The sequence below is a fragment of the Lissotriton vulgaris genome, unplaced genomic scaffold (genome assembly GCF_964263255.1).
Source record: "Lissotriton vulgaris unplaced genomic scaffold, aLisVul1.2 SCAFFOLD_2481, whole genome shotgun sequence".
Taxonomy (NCBI): domain Eukaryota; kingdom Metazoa; phylum Chordata; class Amphibia; order Caudata; family Salamandridae; genus Lissotriton; species Lissotriton vulgaris.
Window position 1 is genome coordinate 215,000 of NW_028252459.1, and position 16,011 is coordinate 231,010.

General features: G+C 50.4%; 1 protein-coding gene across 1 annotated transcript in view; it reads left to right on the top strand.

Annotated features, from left to right (window-relative positions):
* The window catches only part of LOC147662569 (rho guanine nucleotide exchange factor 37-like), a gene marked incomplete at its 3' end in the record, with an annotated part of 240,177 nt that overhangs the window by 98,515 nt on the left and 125,651 nt on the right, over window positions 1–16,011 (top strand). The window contains exon 5 of the mRNA XM_086951077.1: window positions 6,260–6,456. Within this exon, the coding sequence (XP_086807203.1) occupies window positions 6,260–6,456 (197 nt within the window). The remainder of the gene's footprint in view (window positions 1–6,259; window positions 6,457–16,011) is intronic.

The window sequence follows — 16,011 nt, forward strand, 5'->3', positions numbered from 1 at the left end:
GTGGAAAGTGTCCAGTGTGATTCAAGCCTGGATCGAAGATGAGAAGAACCTGAAGGCAGAGGGGACAGAGTCTGGGTCACTAGCCAGTGACCAGGGTCATGATAGACGAATGCCCACCGATGTCTGGTGATTTCAGGTTGAAGATGTGAAGCTTGACTCTGCAGTCACAAGGACCAGGAGGTGTCGATGTTGACCAGGAGATGGAGTCGAGCTGTCCCACGAAGGATGTCGAGTGCTGTGGCATCGGTGATCGGATTGGACCCAACAAGCCTTAGCAACAGCAACCCACGCAGAAAGTGAAGAAATGCTTTGGTGTGGACCAACAAGGTCCTGGGACTCACCAAGTGGTGGAGAGTCAGGGCACGTCTGGAACAACCAGAGAAACCCAATGAAAGTTAAAGTTGCCTTCCCAGGGACCCACCATTCAATGGACCAGGGATCGCAAAGGTACCTCGAGCGAAAACACAAAGGGCCGGCACACGGAACACTCGTGGAGTGTAGGCCAGCAATCTATGGTGGAAAAGGAGCTTGGGTCTGGGCTACAAGCAACCCAATGCCCAGCCTCAAGGAACGTCGAGAAGCTAATGCACTAGCAAATGTGCACGGTGTCCACGGGTTCCAGTTCCACGGTACTCAGTAGGGCTGCAAGTCTCAGCTTTGCTGGTTACTCTGGTTGGCCTCGGAGAAGTCTGGAAATCCACCTCCTGGGCTGCAAGTACTTCAGAGTACACATATATAGTCTGCACGTCTGCAACATATGAGGGTGGAGTCTAAATGATGCTGTTCCAACATCCCTCTTCTATTCAGCGTGAATCTGCTCCATGCACCTTCCTCGAGAAACCTGATGCAATTTTGTGATGCAGGTTGCCGACCTGTCACAACCTTGACTTTTGGGACAATTGACACATCTAATCTCTGCCACAAAGAAGGGTGGCTAAAAACAAATAAAGCTCTGCTCACTTGTTATGAAGTGACTTAACCTCTCCTTTCCTCTCCCTTTCGCACACCTTTAATCCTCACGTATTACATAAAAACACAGGTCCATGTTTAGAGTTTGGCAGACAGGGTACATCACAAGCACAATGGAGTAGCCTGCCCTACAAACCCACAATCAGCCCACCTCATAATTAGATGGGCTGCCAATCAGCTTTCCATCAGCGGAGTCACCGTTTGCTCCATCAACAGAATCCTTCCTTTGAAGGACTAAGGCTGTCAGAGGAAGGGCATTACACTCTCACTCTGTTTAGGTTGAACAATGTGATGTCCTTGTTTTCTGTCTGTGACGAACAGAAAAAACAATAAATGGCCCCCATACCTAATAAAAGCAAACTCATGGCAGTGGGGGTTATCAGTTATTTGTTTTTCAATAACCAACTCTCACGTTGGGAGTTTGTCTTTGAAAAACAAAAAGTTGTTAAAGTGTGTTGAACGGCTGTTCTACCTGAAAGTGGCTGCCTGCCAAACATTTTGTACCTTGACAGTAACAGCCATGATGGCAGTCCATATCAGGGTGCTAATATCAACACCGGGGCACCAGTGATCTAAATTTGGCATACTGTAGTTCATCAAGATGGTGGATGGAATGTCCTCTGTCACCCTGGAGGACTCTGATGCATCCACCAAACTTTAAATCTGACCTTAAATAACCACATGACATACACACACTCTTCACTCAAAACCCCTCCCCAACCTCCCTCTTTTACCCACCCCTCTTGCCACTCTTACCTTATCACCCACCTCATCCCTATATTTCACACCTTCTCCTCTTCTGCACCATTCCGCCTCTCTCTCTCTCTTCCCATTCACTTTCTTCTCACCGACTCTCCTGACGCCCACCTTTTTTGCCACTGTTTCCGTTTTCTCCAACACCTTTCCTTACACACTTCTCAACTATTTCCCTTTCCTCCATCTGCACTCTGCCATCTCCCCTCCCCTTCCCTCTCCTCTCATACCCTCCCCTCCCTTCTCCTCCCCTTTCCCTTTCCCTTTCCCTTTCCCTTTCCGTTTACGTTACCATTTCTCTCCTCTACTCTTCTCCCCGCCCGTCCCATCCCCTCCCCTCCTTTCCTCTCCTCTCCTCTCCTTCTCCCCCTCCCTTTTCCTCTTCCACTTCCTCTTCCTCTTTCCCTTACCCTTCCTCTTACCATCCCCTCACCTTCTCTCCCATCCTCGCCTCTTCCCCTTCCCTCTTGTCCCCTCTTCTCTCCTCTGCTCCCATCCACTCAATTACTCTCTTCCCCTCCCCTGTCTTCATGTATCCTCCCCTGCTTTCCTCTCCTGTCCTCAGCACTCATCCACCTACTGGATAACCATGGACAGGAACACCTTCTTCCTCACCTGCAGAACCCAGAGAGTCCGCCTCCCCACCCTTCCAATCCAAAGCCACCACGATCGCCTGCGGCGTACCCCAAGGATCTTCCCTCAGCCCAACCCTTTTCAACGTCTACATGGCACCGCTCGCTAACACCGTTCGAGCACACCACCTCAGCATTCTACGCCGACGATACCAGCTGATCCTCTCCCTCACCAAGGACCCGGCCAACGCCAAATCCAACCTCCAATAGGGTATGAAAGCCATCGCAGAATGGATGAAGACTAGCCGGCTGAAGCTGAACTCAGACAAGACAGAGGTCCTCATTCTCAGATCCACCCCCTCCGCATGGGACGACTCCTGGTGGCCAGCCACGCTTGGAGCTGTCCCGACACCCACTAACCATGCACGCAACCCGGGCTTCATCCTGGACTCCACGCTCTCTATGTCCCGGCAAGTTAATGCTGTCTCCTCCTCCTGCTTCAACACCCTCCGCATGCTTTCAAATGTCTACAAATGGATTACCACCAAAACCAAAAGGACTGTCACCAAAGCAATCGTCAGCAGCAGGCTGGATTACGGCAACGTACTCTACGCAGGAACCACGGCCACACTCCAGAAGAGACTCCAACGCATATAAAATGCCTCTGCACACCTCATCCTCGGACTCCCTCGCCACAGCCATATCATCACCACCTGAGAGACCTGCACTGGCTCCCGGTCAACAAGAGGATTACCTTCAAGCTTTTCACCCATGCCCACAAAGCACTCAACAACACCGGACCAACATACCTTAACGAACAACTATCATTCTACACCCCGAACCGACAGCTTCGCTCCACCGACCTCGCCACTGTCCCATGCATCAGACGAATGACCACCGGCAGCAGATCATTCTCCCACCTCGCCGGCATGACGTGGAATACCCTCCCTGCCGAACTGTGGCAGACCCAAGATCTGCTGACCTTCAGGAGACTCCACTAGACCTGGCGGTTTGAGCAGTAGCTGCAACCCCCCCCCCCTCAGTGCCTTGAGACCCTCACAGGTGAGTAGTGCGTTTTACAAATGATTGATTGATTGATAGCATGTTGAGTAGGCCTGGGAAAAATTTAAATGATGACAGTAAATTACATGCACTTTCGGGAATTTCAAGTAATGCTTGTTACTCCAAATCCCCAAAATTATCATAGATTTCCTTTAGGGGTCAACAGTGGTCACAGCTGCAACCCCTTGTTTGCCCCTTCTGACCCCGGGAATTGCCTATTCGACTCTTGGCCTTAGGGATGGTAAGGGCAATGCCAATAACTGAAGTTGAGATGTGCACTGTCTACTTTCTGTAGCTCTGAATGTGAACTGAGGTCTTTAGCTCTTTGCTTGGTAAAACAAATAAGTTCAAACAAGTGCAAAGTTTACTCTGCTGAATAAAAAACAAAAACATTTTTTAACTAGATTTTGCAGATTTTTATTATTGTGAAAACGTAGAAAATGATGTGTCTGAATAAAAACCTCACCTATGTGATGTAGTGAGGGATAATGAATTATGAAGCGGTACCAATCAAAATGTAGTAACAATGTTAAGGAACAATTTATGTCACTAACATCCTTCACATTGGACGACATAAAGAAATGCAGGTGGACAAAAACAATACAGTTCTTTAAATCTATTTGTGCATCTTTCTCTAATTTTCCAATGCATTTTATGTTTCGGGTATATACTAGGAAAACGATTACATGATGACATTTTGAGGTATACATAATTTAGTTACCCAGTGTTATTTTGTGAATTAAAGGCACTATATTTTCCTCTTCCAACAAACGCATATTTTTTCATGCAATAAAAAATGGAAGATTGTAATGTTCCTACTAAAATGTTGGTGGTATGTAAAATAGGCATTTATCTGTTTTGGTGCTCTCATACAATTGTGCGCATAAAAGTCTCTTCAGTACTGTCAGTTATTGTGAGGTCATTAGGATTAAATTCATGTGACATCAGTTCTTGGGAGTATTAAGTGTCAAAGATCACAAGACATAATTTCCTGTGATGTCATTGGGTCAAAGAGAGGTTATGTGAAGTCACTTCAAATTAGCCCCGTGGTAATCTTCTATATAAATAAAAATGTAACGGTTTGTTCATTCAAAATCTCAAATCTCAGAAAGTTCTTCACCGATTGCTTTGAAATTTTGACACAACGTTGCATTCGAATAGGGGAGTGTTTTTATATACACAACTTTGGATTCGAATACGCGTGTGTCGAATACAAGCGTGTTTTTAATCGAAAGCACAAACAAACACATAAACATGTCAATGTGTGTTTGATAAAAATCTTAAATCTACGAAAGTTCTTCACCGATTGATTTGAAATTTTGACACAACGTTGAATTCGAATAAACGCGTGTTTATATATTCACAACATTGAATTCGAATACGCACGTTTTAAATAAGCGCGTGTTTTTAATCTAAAGGACGAACCGACCCTATCGATTGGGTTGCTGCGCAATAACTACAATAGACGCATAGAGACAACCGTCTACATATATTAGGATGGGCAGTTGGTGTCAGGATGGCAGACCGGAAAGTGGGTGGAGGGAGGGGAGAGGAGTTGGTTCACTTGGCAACATTAGGAACGGACACATAGAGACAATAGTCCACATATATTATGATGGACAGTTGGTGTCAGGTTGGCAAACCGGGAAGTGGGTGGAGGGAGAGGGGAGGAGTTGGTTCACTTTGCAACATTAGCACGTGTTTATATATACACAAAGTTGGATTCGAATACGCGCGTGTCCAATACGCGCATAGTTTTAATCGAAAGGCCGAACAGACCCTATCGATTTGGTTGCTGCACAACAAATACAAGGGACGCATATAGACAATAGTCTACATATATTAGGATGGACAGTTGGTGTCAGGATGGCAGACCGGGGAGTGGGTGGAGGGAGAGGGGAGGAGTTGGTTCACTTTGCAACCCGAACAGAACATTACCATTTGGTTGCTGCACAACAAATACAAGGGACGCATATAGACAATAGTCTACATATATTAGGATGGACAAAAACATATTGTATACCCACAAGCATTGTGAAATTAAACATATTAGAAACTTGCGCTTACTCTTTTCATTCTCTTCCATTTAACCAGACTGAGCCACAGCAACGTGTGGCCGGGTACAGCTAGTTAGGAATAATTTTGGTGAAATTGTGCTTAATTACACAAAAACAAATTACAGATTTAAGCATTATATGGAGATATATGTCTCCGAAGATAGATTGGGAAATTGGAATACTATGATGGTCAGCATACCCTAAAGGATAATGCATAACTATTATAGATCACCAATAATTAGCACTCACTCTGCACCAAATTCCAGCTGATAATGATGGCCTACGACCCTCATTATGAATGGCTTCTTAAGTCTGATAGGGCCGGTAACAGCAGTTACATGCCCCATCGTAGTTATAAGATGCATGATATTTCCGTGTATCTGTTTATTTTCAAATAAAGATAATAGCTGCACAAATCTGGGGTGGGAGTGGATTTAAATGAAGAATTACATTACAGCAGTAATTTTTTATTTCTAGGGGGACCCTCGGGTCTCATTTGCAGTGGCCTGGATTTTGTCCACTCTCTGAGGTAACAATACCCCTGTTGTCAATATCTCAGATGGTGGAGAAAATACTGGCCATTTTTTAGGCCACTCATAATGAGAGCCAAAATGGGCTTTAGATTATGACCTACGGTTTTCATGCACAGATCTCTGTAGCCAGTTATTTATCACACTGAGATATCATTAGCTCACTCAGATATATTAGTAACATGAAATACCACAGCATGGTACTACACAAGATAACATTGCAAAACATTACAAAAGACCATAGCATTTGCAAACTCCTCTCCTCCTCTTAATTTAGAGCCAGGATTATCTCAGTACTGTGTCCTTTTCTCCACAGACCTACAGCGGTCCCAGATCTCAGCTTCCTACTAGTGAAGCCTGTGCAACGAATCACCAAATATCCCCTGCTATTGAAGAAGATTCTGGATAATGTTCCCAACTTCGACAGAGCCTACAACATTCTGAGAGAAGCAACCACCACCATGGAGGAAGTGAACTGCCGCATCAACGAGTACAAGCGGAACAAGGAAGTCGGTAAGTTGGGGACTGTCTGCTAGGAATATTTGGGATAGAAATAGCCTGATGAGGTCTATGGAAAGGTATTCATTTGTACAGTGTGTATTTTCAGGCCATCGTGGGCGACCTTTACCCGATTGAGCCCCTCCTCCACCCAACTGCAGACACCAGCCTGTTAACTTGTCTTCAAGTTCCCCAAAGGCCATTCCACCTCTGCACATCTATCTGCACATCTATCTGTCTCTGGCAGACCTCCATTGTCTATTACCTAGATTTCTAAACAGCACTGAAAATATAACTCAGACAGGATATCCACCACTTTCAACTGTTCCAGAAGAGAGACCCTCACACAGCTATGGCAATGCAACTCAATCCTTACCTGGAAGACCTCTCACTGTTGGAGTAAAACAGTCGGCAGTCACCTCGGCCTAGGAACCCAGTTCAGAAACCCCTATCCCATCTCACCTGAGTATAGAAGACATTTAGATGAGGTTTGCTGCACAGTGCACACCTTCATCTGGCTTGCACCCTAGGCAATTTCGTTGAACTCTGGGTGTTTGCTGATCTCTCCTCCACCATCCCCATCCTCCCAGTGTTCTAATGAAGAGGTGCCTTATTATTTACCCCAGAGCTTGCAAAGCCAAAAAAAAGGCCGCTTGAATGCAAATGGGCGAATTTACTTGGCAATAAAATGAAAGGCTAAGAAGACCTAGTATTCATCTCTCCATGTCTGTCCCCCCCCCCTGCTCCTCATGCACGTCTCAGAATTCAGAAGCAACTCTGAAGAAATGTATCTACCAGCCTCCTTTTCCAGCTCTATATGACCCAAGCTAGACATTTCACACAGTCACACCCACTGTCTTCTAACATAACATTGTCTAGTGCTGAAAGTCTGGATCCCCAGCAGGTCCTTGTCAACTCCTCTTCTCCTGCTCTTATGGAAATCCTGCACTTTCCCACTTTACTCTGCCACTGACCAGAATGATCCTTAATGTATCATTTCACTATGGAATTTTCTTAAAAGGTCCTCAAAAAGTTCAGTCCATCAAAATTCTCCGAAAAATCTAGGACTCAGCAATTACTTTTACATGGAGAGGTGTGCAAGGGAAAGGTTACAATTCGACTTATCATGAACGGATGTTTTAAGTCCAAGCTTGTGAAAATAGCAAATCATTTTCAACTTACGGAGTTGATCATGAACAAGACTCTCCTCGCAAATGCCCAAGTCAGTGTCAATGCCACAGGACAGAATTAAATCTCGTGGTCACCTCGCAGTAAGTTGAAGTTGATACACATGGGAATGAAATGGCTGCGCTTATGTTCCTAGACTTTGAACATTGCACAGCACTGATCCCGTAGCGTCATCCCACCTTAATCCACCATCTCTTTATCATGTGTGTTTTTTGCTTATGACGTTGATCTGGATCTCAATGTGCCTTTCAGAGTGGGTGCACACAACTTTTCTTGATACGAATCTTATTTCCTCCATATCCAGTCGTATGCTCTTGAACGCGGCAGTTATGCCAATGACACTCAGATCATTCTAAAATTACAAAACTCACCTGATTCCAAACTTGCATATCAGAGCTTAACTCCTAGCAAATGGCAACTGTATGATCAAGAATCACCTGAAACTGAATGCCTACGAAAAGGTAAAACTTTATTCAGGTAGCTGTCCACACCCAAAACCTACCCCCAAACGGAAATCTAGACTCTATCTATTTCAACCAACTTTTTAAGGACCCTGAGGAGGCAGACTGGATTTAGGCCTACACTAGGCACCTCACTCTACTCAGTGGTAAGTCGTCCTTTCACCTTCGGGGATTGCTAAAAAAATCTTTACCTTTCTGGAATCTCTGCAAGGAGTGCAAGTCACTGCAGAACTGGCACCAGCGGCGGCTCCTTCACTATGCAGAGAAGCATCGCCCCCACCTCCTGCCAGCAGCCAAAAAAATGAAAAATAGAACAACACTAAATGCTTGTTTATTATTGTTTTATTTTGGCTGTCCGAACCAAGGCTTGGAAGTTGGGGCAGAGATGACAGGCTGATGGAGGAGTATTTTGCACTGTAATCAGTGTGCATGATGGTTTGGTTCGTCGTCTCAGGACGGCCACACCATCAGGAGCACTGAAGCTCCCGCCAACCCAAACGGCATTGCTGGGTTGGGGAGAGCAGGCACAGTTTCCCAGTCTACCTGGGAGCGCAAATCCACGGTGCTCAGACCAATCCTGACACTGCTTTCATGCAGCATCAGGGTTGGTCACAGGAGATTCTAGGAGCCTGCTCCTCCTGCTTCTTCATGCATTGGGTTTGGACCCACATTTAATCAAACTTAAAAGCACTCCGCTCGCTTTGGCCGCTCAGTGAGTCTTACTTATTTCTACCTTTATTTCTTACCTCGCACTCCAAGGAATCAATCCAATGATCATATAATGGAGGCTGCATTACCAACTCACCCATTGTTTATCATATCACCCCCCTCATTTTACATACGTTTACCGGAACGTTACACCTTTGCCAACTAGTCACCCTTAGGCACCGATACCCTCTGACTTCTCTATTATAAATCCCAAAATTGTGGATTTTTTTTGCAGATAATGTACCTCCCCTCTTTTGTGTTCTCTGTTGCTTCTCACGAGGTTTGTGGTATACAAATACCCTTGCATTTTCACATACATACGTACATGCATACATAGGGTTACCAGCACAGGAGAAGCACCTCCACAGTTGCCTAACTCTTGACTTGGGATTCCTTTTTACTACAAATCTCACCTAGAGAACACCTCATTCCCGGTCCAGACAGCAAAACAGTCGAATTCCTCAGCAGTTAACAGCCAGAAAAATCCCCCATCTCGCCTTACATAGAACTCTAAAATATTAAATATTCCCTTCTTCCAGGACTTGTGCCTGTCAATCCTTAACACTAAATACACCAGTCCTCTAGGTGACCTTGGGCGACTTCTAAAAGCTGTTATGAAATGTGCACAGTCAATAACATTGTAATACACATGTATGCCGTCCATCAAACCTACAATGCCTTGACAGAAACCACTGTAACTGAGGTTCCTGCCATTGCTAGAAATGTCTGATGTGACTGTGGCCATCTCTAAATTTGCCGGACATGCACTCGGTCAGGGTGACGGAGTAATTTACTTCATCGCCCTGATGAAGTTAACCCCGCCCGCCAAGAATTTGATAAGGCCCTAAATTTCCTATGTACGTCATTAACTTAAAAAGCATGCACAGCAAAGTGTTTCACAAAGGCTACTTTTGACAAAAGGGACTTTTTTTGTTGCACCTTAAGGAAACCTATATGCTATGTGCACGAGTGTCTTTATATTGTGAACAAAAAAAGTCTTAAACCCAACAACATGTCATGACAGCAAAGTAAAACAAAGTTCCCTGAAAGGGACCATTAGAGAATAGCACTGTCTTTTGGAACAGCTATGGCATCCAGACACCGTGAACTTCATAAACAAAAACATTTATAATCTGAAAGAGACACGTTAGTGATAGATTCCTTACCTTAGAATATCCCCAGGCGTCAGACTGGATCCGGAAACTTTTGCGTAGCAATACCCCTGCGCGCTGGTAGGCGTCGTCTGCGGCTCCGCGTCCGTCGTCGGCGTCGTGAGCGCCGGGATGACGTCGTCGGAGTACTTAGACGGCGCCCATGCGCGCTGACGTCAGTTCTTCTTTTTTCCGCGCCAGCTAGCGCAGATCCGGAAGAAGCTCTACCCCCAGTCACTTTTTGACTGAATAGTTTTTTTGATCCTTTTGATCTTCTCTTAGTCGACTGTCTCGACTATCGGTGCCAGGGATGCCCGGGTTCAAGCCTTGTTCGAAGTGCGGCCGACTCATGTCGGTCACGGACCCCCATCGCCGGTGCCTGAAGTGCTTAGGCCTCGACCACGACGATCGAACCTGCGTCGACTGCCGGGCTCTGACGTCGAAGGCTAGGCGGGAGCGGTCCCGCAAGCGTCTCGAGCTGAGGCACTCGGCCCCGCGCCGCTCCAGGTCCCGGTCCCGGTCCCACGGGAGGTCGAGGGACAGGTCGCGAGGTCGGAGTCATCGACGTTCCGGAAGTGGACACCGATCGTCTGGTTCCAAGTCCTCAGGTAAGAGGCATGAGAGGTCGGAACGACACCATCGGTCCTCCGACCCGCCCCGACGCTCGCTCGATGCGGCCGGGGACTCGGGCGACACCGCCCACGCGGCTCCGCGGGAGTCGCAAGCGTCGCCGCCTGCCCCACACTTTCGGGTCCCTGGGCACGGCGCGTCGCAGGAGGAGGTCGAGAGGTACCTCATGGCCATGAGGGCCCTCCCTCCTCAGTCGGTTCCCGTGGCGCCTTCGGGCCGATCGGCTCCGTCTGGAGGTCCTTCCGGGTCGGGCGCTTCGGCCCCGACGACGTCGGGTGCTTCGGGCCCGGCGCCGCTGGCGACTTCGGTCCCGGCGCCGCGCGACCTCGCTGGATCCGGATCCGGGACCTCGCCGGTCGACCTTACGACCTCGCCGGCGCCGTCCCTTCAGGTGTCGTCCCCGGCAGCCGATGTGGTTGCCGACCCCAATGTTACCTACGGTCCTACTCAGGAGTCGGAAGGGCGCCGCTGGGCGCCGATTCCGTCGGCCTTTGGAGACTTCTATCTCCACGAGGAGGCCCTGGCTGTTACTCCTGGTCTCCAGGAGCCAGGTGACGAGGAGCAATGGGAGGGGTCCGAGGACCCTCTGGCACGTGATTGCCAGTCGCATCAGGACTGGACATATGAGCTTGGGGAGGCCAGTGGTATTGACACCTCGCCAGACACTGGATTTACGTCGCCCCCGACTGTGGCTTCGGAGGCGGGTTCTGCTTACAGCGTAGTGTTGACGAAGGCAGCTAAGGCCTTAAACCTTCAGCTCCCCGTCGCGGCCGTGAGGACTAATCTCCTCACTGAGGTCCTCAAACAGCAGTCCGGCTCCGCGGAGCCCCTCCTGCCGTTCAATGAGGCCTTGTGTGACGTTCTGCTGGGCACTTGGTCCAAGCCCGCCACAGGCCCCCCTGTGGACAGGAACGTGGCCAGACGCTACCGCCCGGCACCGGGCGACCCATGCTTTTTGTCCACCCATCCCACCCCCGAGAGCCTGGTCATCCAGGCCTCTAACTCCCAAACCGCATTCCCGTCAGCCCCGCACGACAGGGAATCCAAGAGATATGAGCAGTTCGGGAAGAAGGTCTTCTCGTCTGTGAGCCTAGGGCTACGGTCTGTGAACACCAACTGTCTCTTGGGCCGCTACACCCACACTCTGTGGGACACGGTTGCGGAGGTGCTGCCACAATGCCCTGAGGAGGTCAGGGCTAAACTCAGCCAAACCCTTGCGGACTGCCGAGATGCGGCACGTTTTTCTATCCGGTGTGGGCTGTATACCACGGACTCACTGGGCAGGGCGATGGCAACGACGGTGGCGGTTCGTCGCCACGCCTGGTTGAGGTCCGCCAACTTCTCGGCCGATGTCCAGGCCACCCTCCTGGACATGCCGTTTGATGGCCGTCGCCTCTTCGGCGACAAGGCAGACCATGCGCTGGAACGTTTCAAGGACTCCAGGGCCACGGCCAAGTCCTTGGGCCTTACGGCCCCACGCCAGCATTCGGGTGCCTTTCGCTCCTTTCGTGGCCACGGAAGGGGCGCCCCACCACGGACCGTCAGCCACGCGCCGCAGAATGTTCAGCAACGCGGTGGCGGACGTGGGAACCGCCGTGGCGGTGGTCGGGGCCAGCAGCGAGGCCAGTCCACACCTCCCTCAGCAGCCCCCGCCTCAAAACCTTCCTAGTCCGAGTTTTCAGGCCCATGTGACGCCTGTGGGAGGCAGGGTTCGCCATCACCTCTCCCACTGGCATACAGTCACTTCGGACAGGTGGGTGCTGTAAATTGTCCGAAGGGGTTTCTCCCTCCCCTTCGAGTCTTCCCCTCCATCCATGCCACCTCAATACCACCGTGTGTCGGGGGATCACTTGCAACTTCTGCAAGAGGAGGTTTCGGCCCTCTTGGCCAAGAGGGCCATCGAGCGCGTTCCTGGGCCAGAAGTAGGACGTGGTTGTTACTCCCACTACTTTCTGGTACCCAAGAAGGGCAAAGGGGGCCTACGCCCTATCTTGGATCTGCGGAACGTCAACGGCTTCCTCCAGACGGAGAAGTTCAAGATGCTCACTTTGGCTCAGGTCCTGGCTGCCCTGGACCCGGGAGACTGGATGGTAGCGTTGGACTTGCAGGACGCCTATTTCCACATCCCCGTCCTGCCGGCCCACCGGCGTTACCTACGGTTCATGGTAGGCCAAGAGCACTTTCAGTTTACCGTGCTCCCCTTCGGCCTTGCCAGCGCCCCGCGGGTGTTCACGAAGGTGATGGCGGTGGTCGCAGCCCATCTGCGCAGGCAGGGGATATCAGTCTTCCCCTACCTCGACGACTGGTTGTTGAAGGCGGGCTCGCCCCAGTCAGTCGTCAGCCACCTCCAGACTACGGCCGACCTCCTGCACTTGCTGGGGTTCTCCATCAATGTGCCGAAGTCACACCTGTGTCCCTCTCAAAAGCTCCTCTTCATCGGAGCGGTTCTCGACTCGGTGCAGTTTCGGGTTTACCCACCCGAACAGCGGGTTCGGGATATTCAGGCGCTGATTCCTGTATTCAGGCCGTTATCCCGGGTCTCGGTCAGGTTGACGCTGCGGCTTCTGGGGCTGATGGCCTCCTGCATCCTTCTGGTGCGTCACGCCAGGTGGCGGATGCGAGCTCTGCAGTGGGACCTGAAGTTTCAGTGGGCCCAGCATCAGGGCAACCTGTCCGATCATGTCCTGATCTCGGAGGGCACTGCGAAGCAACTGCAGTGGTGGCTCACGGACCGCGACTGGGTCAGTGGCAGACCCCTCTCCCTACCCCAGCCGGAGCACGTAGTTGTGACGGACGCGTCCCTCCAGGGCTGGGGAGGCCACATGGGAGAGGCGGAGATCAGAGGCCTATGGTCGCCGGCGGAGCTGCGGGCGATCCGTCTTGCACTGAAGGCATTCCTCCCCTCTGTCAAGGGGAGCGTAGTGCAAGTGTTCACCGACAACACCACCGCCATGTGGTACTGCAACAAACAGGGCGGTGTGGGGTCGTGGACCCTCTGCCAGGAGGCTCTGCGCCTCTGGCAGTGGCTGGAACATCAGGGCGTGACCCTGGTGGTTCAACACCTGGCAGGCTCTCTGAATGCCAGGGCGGACGAACTCAGCCGCCGGTGCATGATGGATCACGAATGGCGTCTGAACTCGGACGTGGCGCAAGGTCTCTTTCGACAGTGGGGAGAGCCTTGGTTAGATCTATTCGCCACAGAAGAGAACGCGCAATGTCAGCAGTTCTGCGCGTTGGAGTTTCCAAGGCGGCACTCGCTCGGAGACGCTTTTCGTCGCGAGTGGAGCTGCGGTCTGTTGTACGCCTTTCCGCCTATACCACTTCTGCCCAGAGTGCTGAAGAAGATCAGGCGCGACCGGGCCCAGGTCGTCCTTGTGGCTCCGGACTGGGCACGAACATACTGGTATCCCGAGCTACTCAGCATGTCAGTCGATCCCCCAATTCGTCTGCCTCTTCGGGAGGACCTTCTGTCGCAGCAGCAGGGGACGGTCCTGCACCCGAACCTGTCCAGTCTCCACCTACAAGCTTGGAGATTGAGCGGCGGCAGTTGAGGCCATTTGACTTGCCTCCCGAAGTCTGTGATATCATTCTGGCAGCCAGGCGTCCCTCCACAAAGTCGGTATACGCCTGCCGGTGGAACAGATTTGTGGCATGGTGCACAGCAAAGGCTGTGGATCCTCTCTCTGCACCCCTTTCGGAAGTGCTGCTCTTTCTTCTTTCCCTTGCCCAGCAGGGCTCTGCTCTGGGCACTCTTAAAGGGTACCTTTCTGCTCTATCGGCCTTCTTAAGGCTACCTGATCAGCCTTCTTTATTCAAGTCCCCTATTGTAAGTAGATTTCTGAAGGGCATCACGCACATGTTCCCTCCTGTTCCCTTCGTGATGCCCCAGTGGGACTTAAATCTGGTTCTCACCTATCTGATGTGTGCTCCCTTTGAGCCACTTCATAACTGCCCTCTTCGTCTCCTTACTCTTAAGACGGCATTCCTGGTTGCCATCACCTCTGCCAGGAGGGTGAGTGAGCTCCAGGCCCTTTCTTCTTCTCCACCTTTCCTGTCTGTTCATCCTGATAAGGTGGTGTTACGTACACGGCCTTCCTTTCTGCCCAAGGTTGTCACGGCCTTCCACATCGGGCAGTCCATCACTTTGCCCACCTTCTTTCCGCCTCCGCATCCCTCGAAAGAGGAGGAGAGGCTCCACCGTCTGGATCCAAAACGTGCGCGCTCCTACTACCTAGATCGCACACGCCAATTCCGGGTGGATGACCAACTCTTCGTTGGTTACGTGGGCGCGAAGAAGGGAAAGGCTGTGCACAAGAGGACCATCTCTAGGTGGATCATCCTGTGTATCCAAGCATGTTACTCCATGGCGAGGAAGGAGCCCCCAGCTGGATTGCGGGCTCACTCCACTCGGGCCACGGCGACGACAACCGCCCTGGGCCGCGGTGTCCCCCTGCAGGACATTTGCCAGGCAGCTACGTGGGCCTCGCTGCACACGTTCGCAAGACACTACTGCCTGGACGGTCAAGTCCGGAGGGATGGCTTCTTTGGCCGTTCCGTCCTCCAGGACTTTCTGGTGTGATATTGGTTCGCAGACCCACCACCGGGGTTGGTATTGCTGGGGTATCTATTCTAAGGTAAGGAATCTATCACTAACGTGTCTCTTTCAGATGCACAAGTTACTACTTGTGTAACGATATATCTGTAAGAGACATTAGTTAGTGATAGATTCCTTACCGACCCACCCATCCTCCCCGTTCTGCGAACCGATATCTAGGGTTAAGGTCATCCCCTTTCAGGGCCCTAGTTTCATGGCACCAGTGTTAGTTCTATCATGGCTCTGCGTATCTGGCGCGGAAAAGCTGGGTTATCAGAACTGACGTCAGCGCGCATGGGCGCCGTCTAAGTACTCCGACGACGTCATCCCGGCGCTCACGACGCCGACGACGGACGCGGAGCCGCAGACGACGCCTACCAGCTCGCAGGGGTATTGCTACGCAAAAGTTTCCGGATCCAGTCTGACGCCTGGGGATATTCTAAGGTAAGGAATCTATCACTAACTAATGTCTCTTACAGATATATCGTTACACAAGTAGTAACTTGTGCAACAGCAATAGAAATGTTGTCATGTCAGCAACGTGAATGCATCAAGGACCAGACATCGGTTCAGTTACAAGCTACGTGCCTTGTTGCATCTGCAGTCTAACAAAAGGCTCCATCACCAAAACTTAATAGGAACACAAATGGAGCAATGTAACCATGCGTGAAATGTCATTGTATTGACAGACAGCCCATTAAAGCATTGGTGGCTGAAGTGCTGACCCAAAGCTCACTCTCTATATTTCCTCTTATTCTACCTATTTAAATACCATGATGACATCCGGTTTACTTGGCAGCTAATGCTGTATGTAACCAGAACTAAAAATTACTGCAAT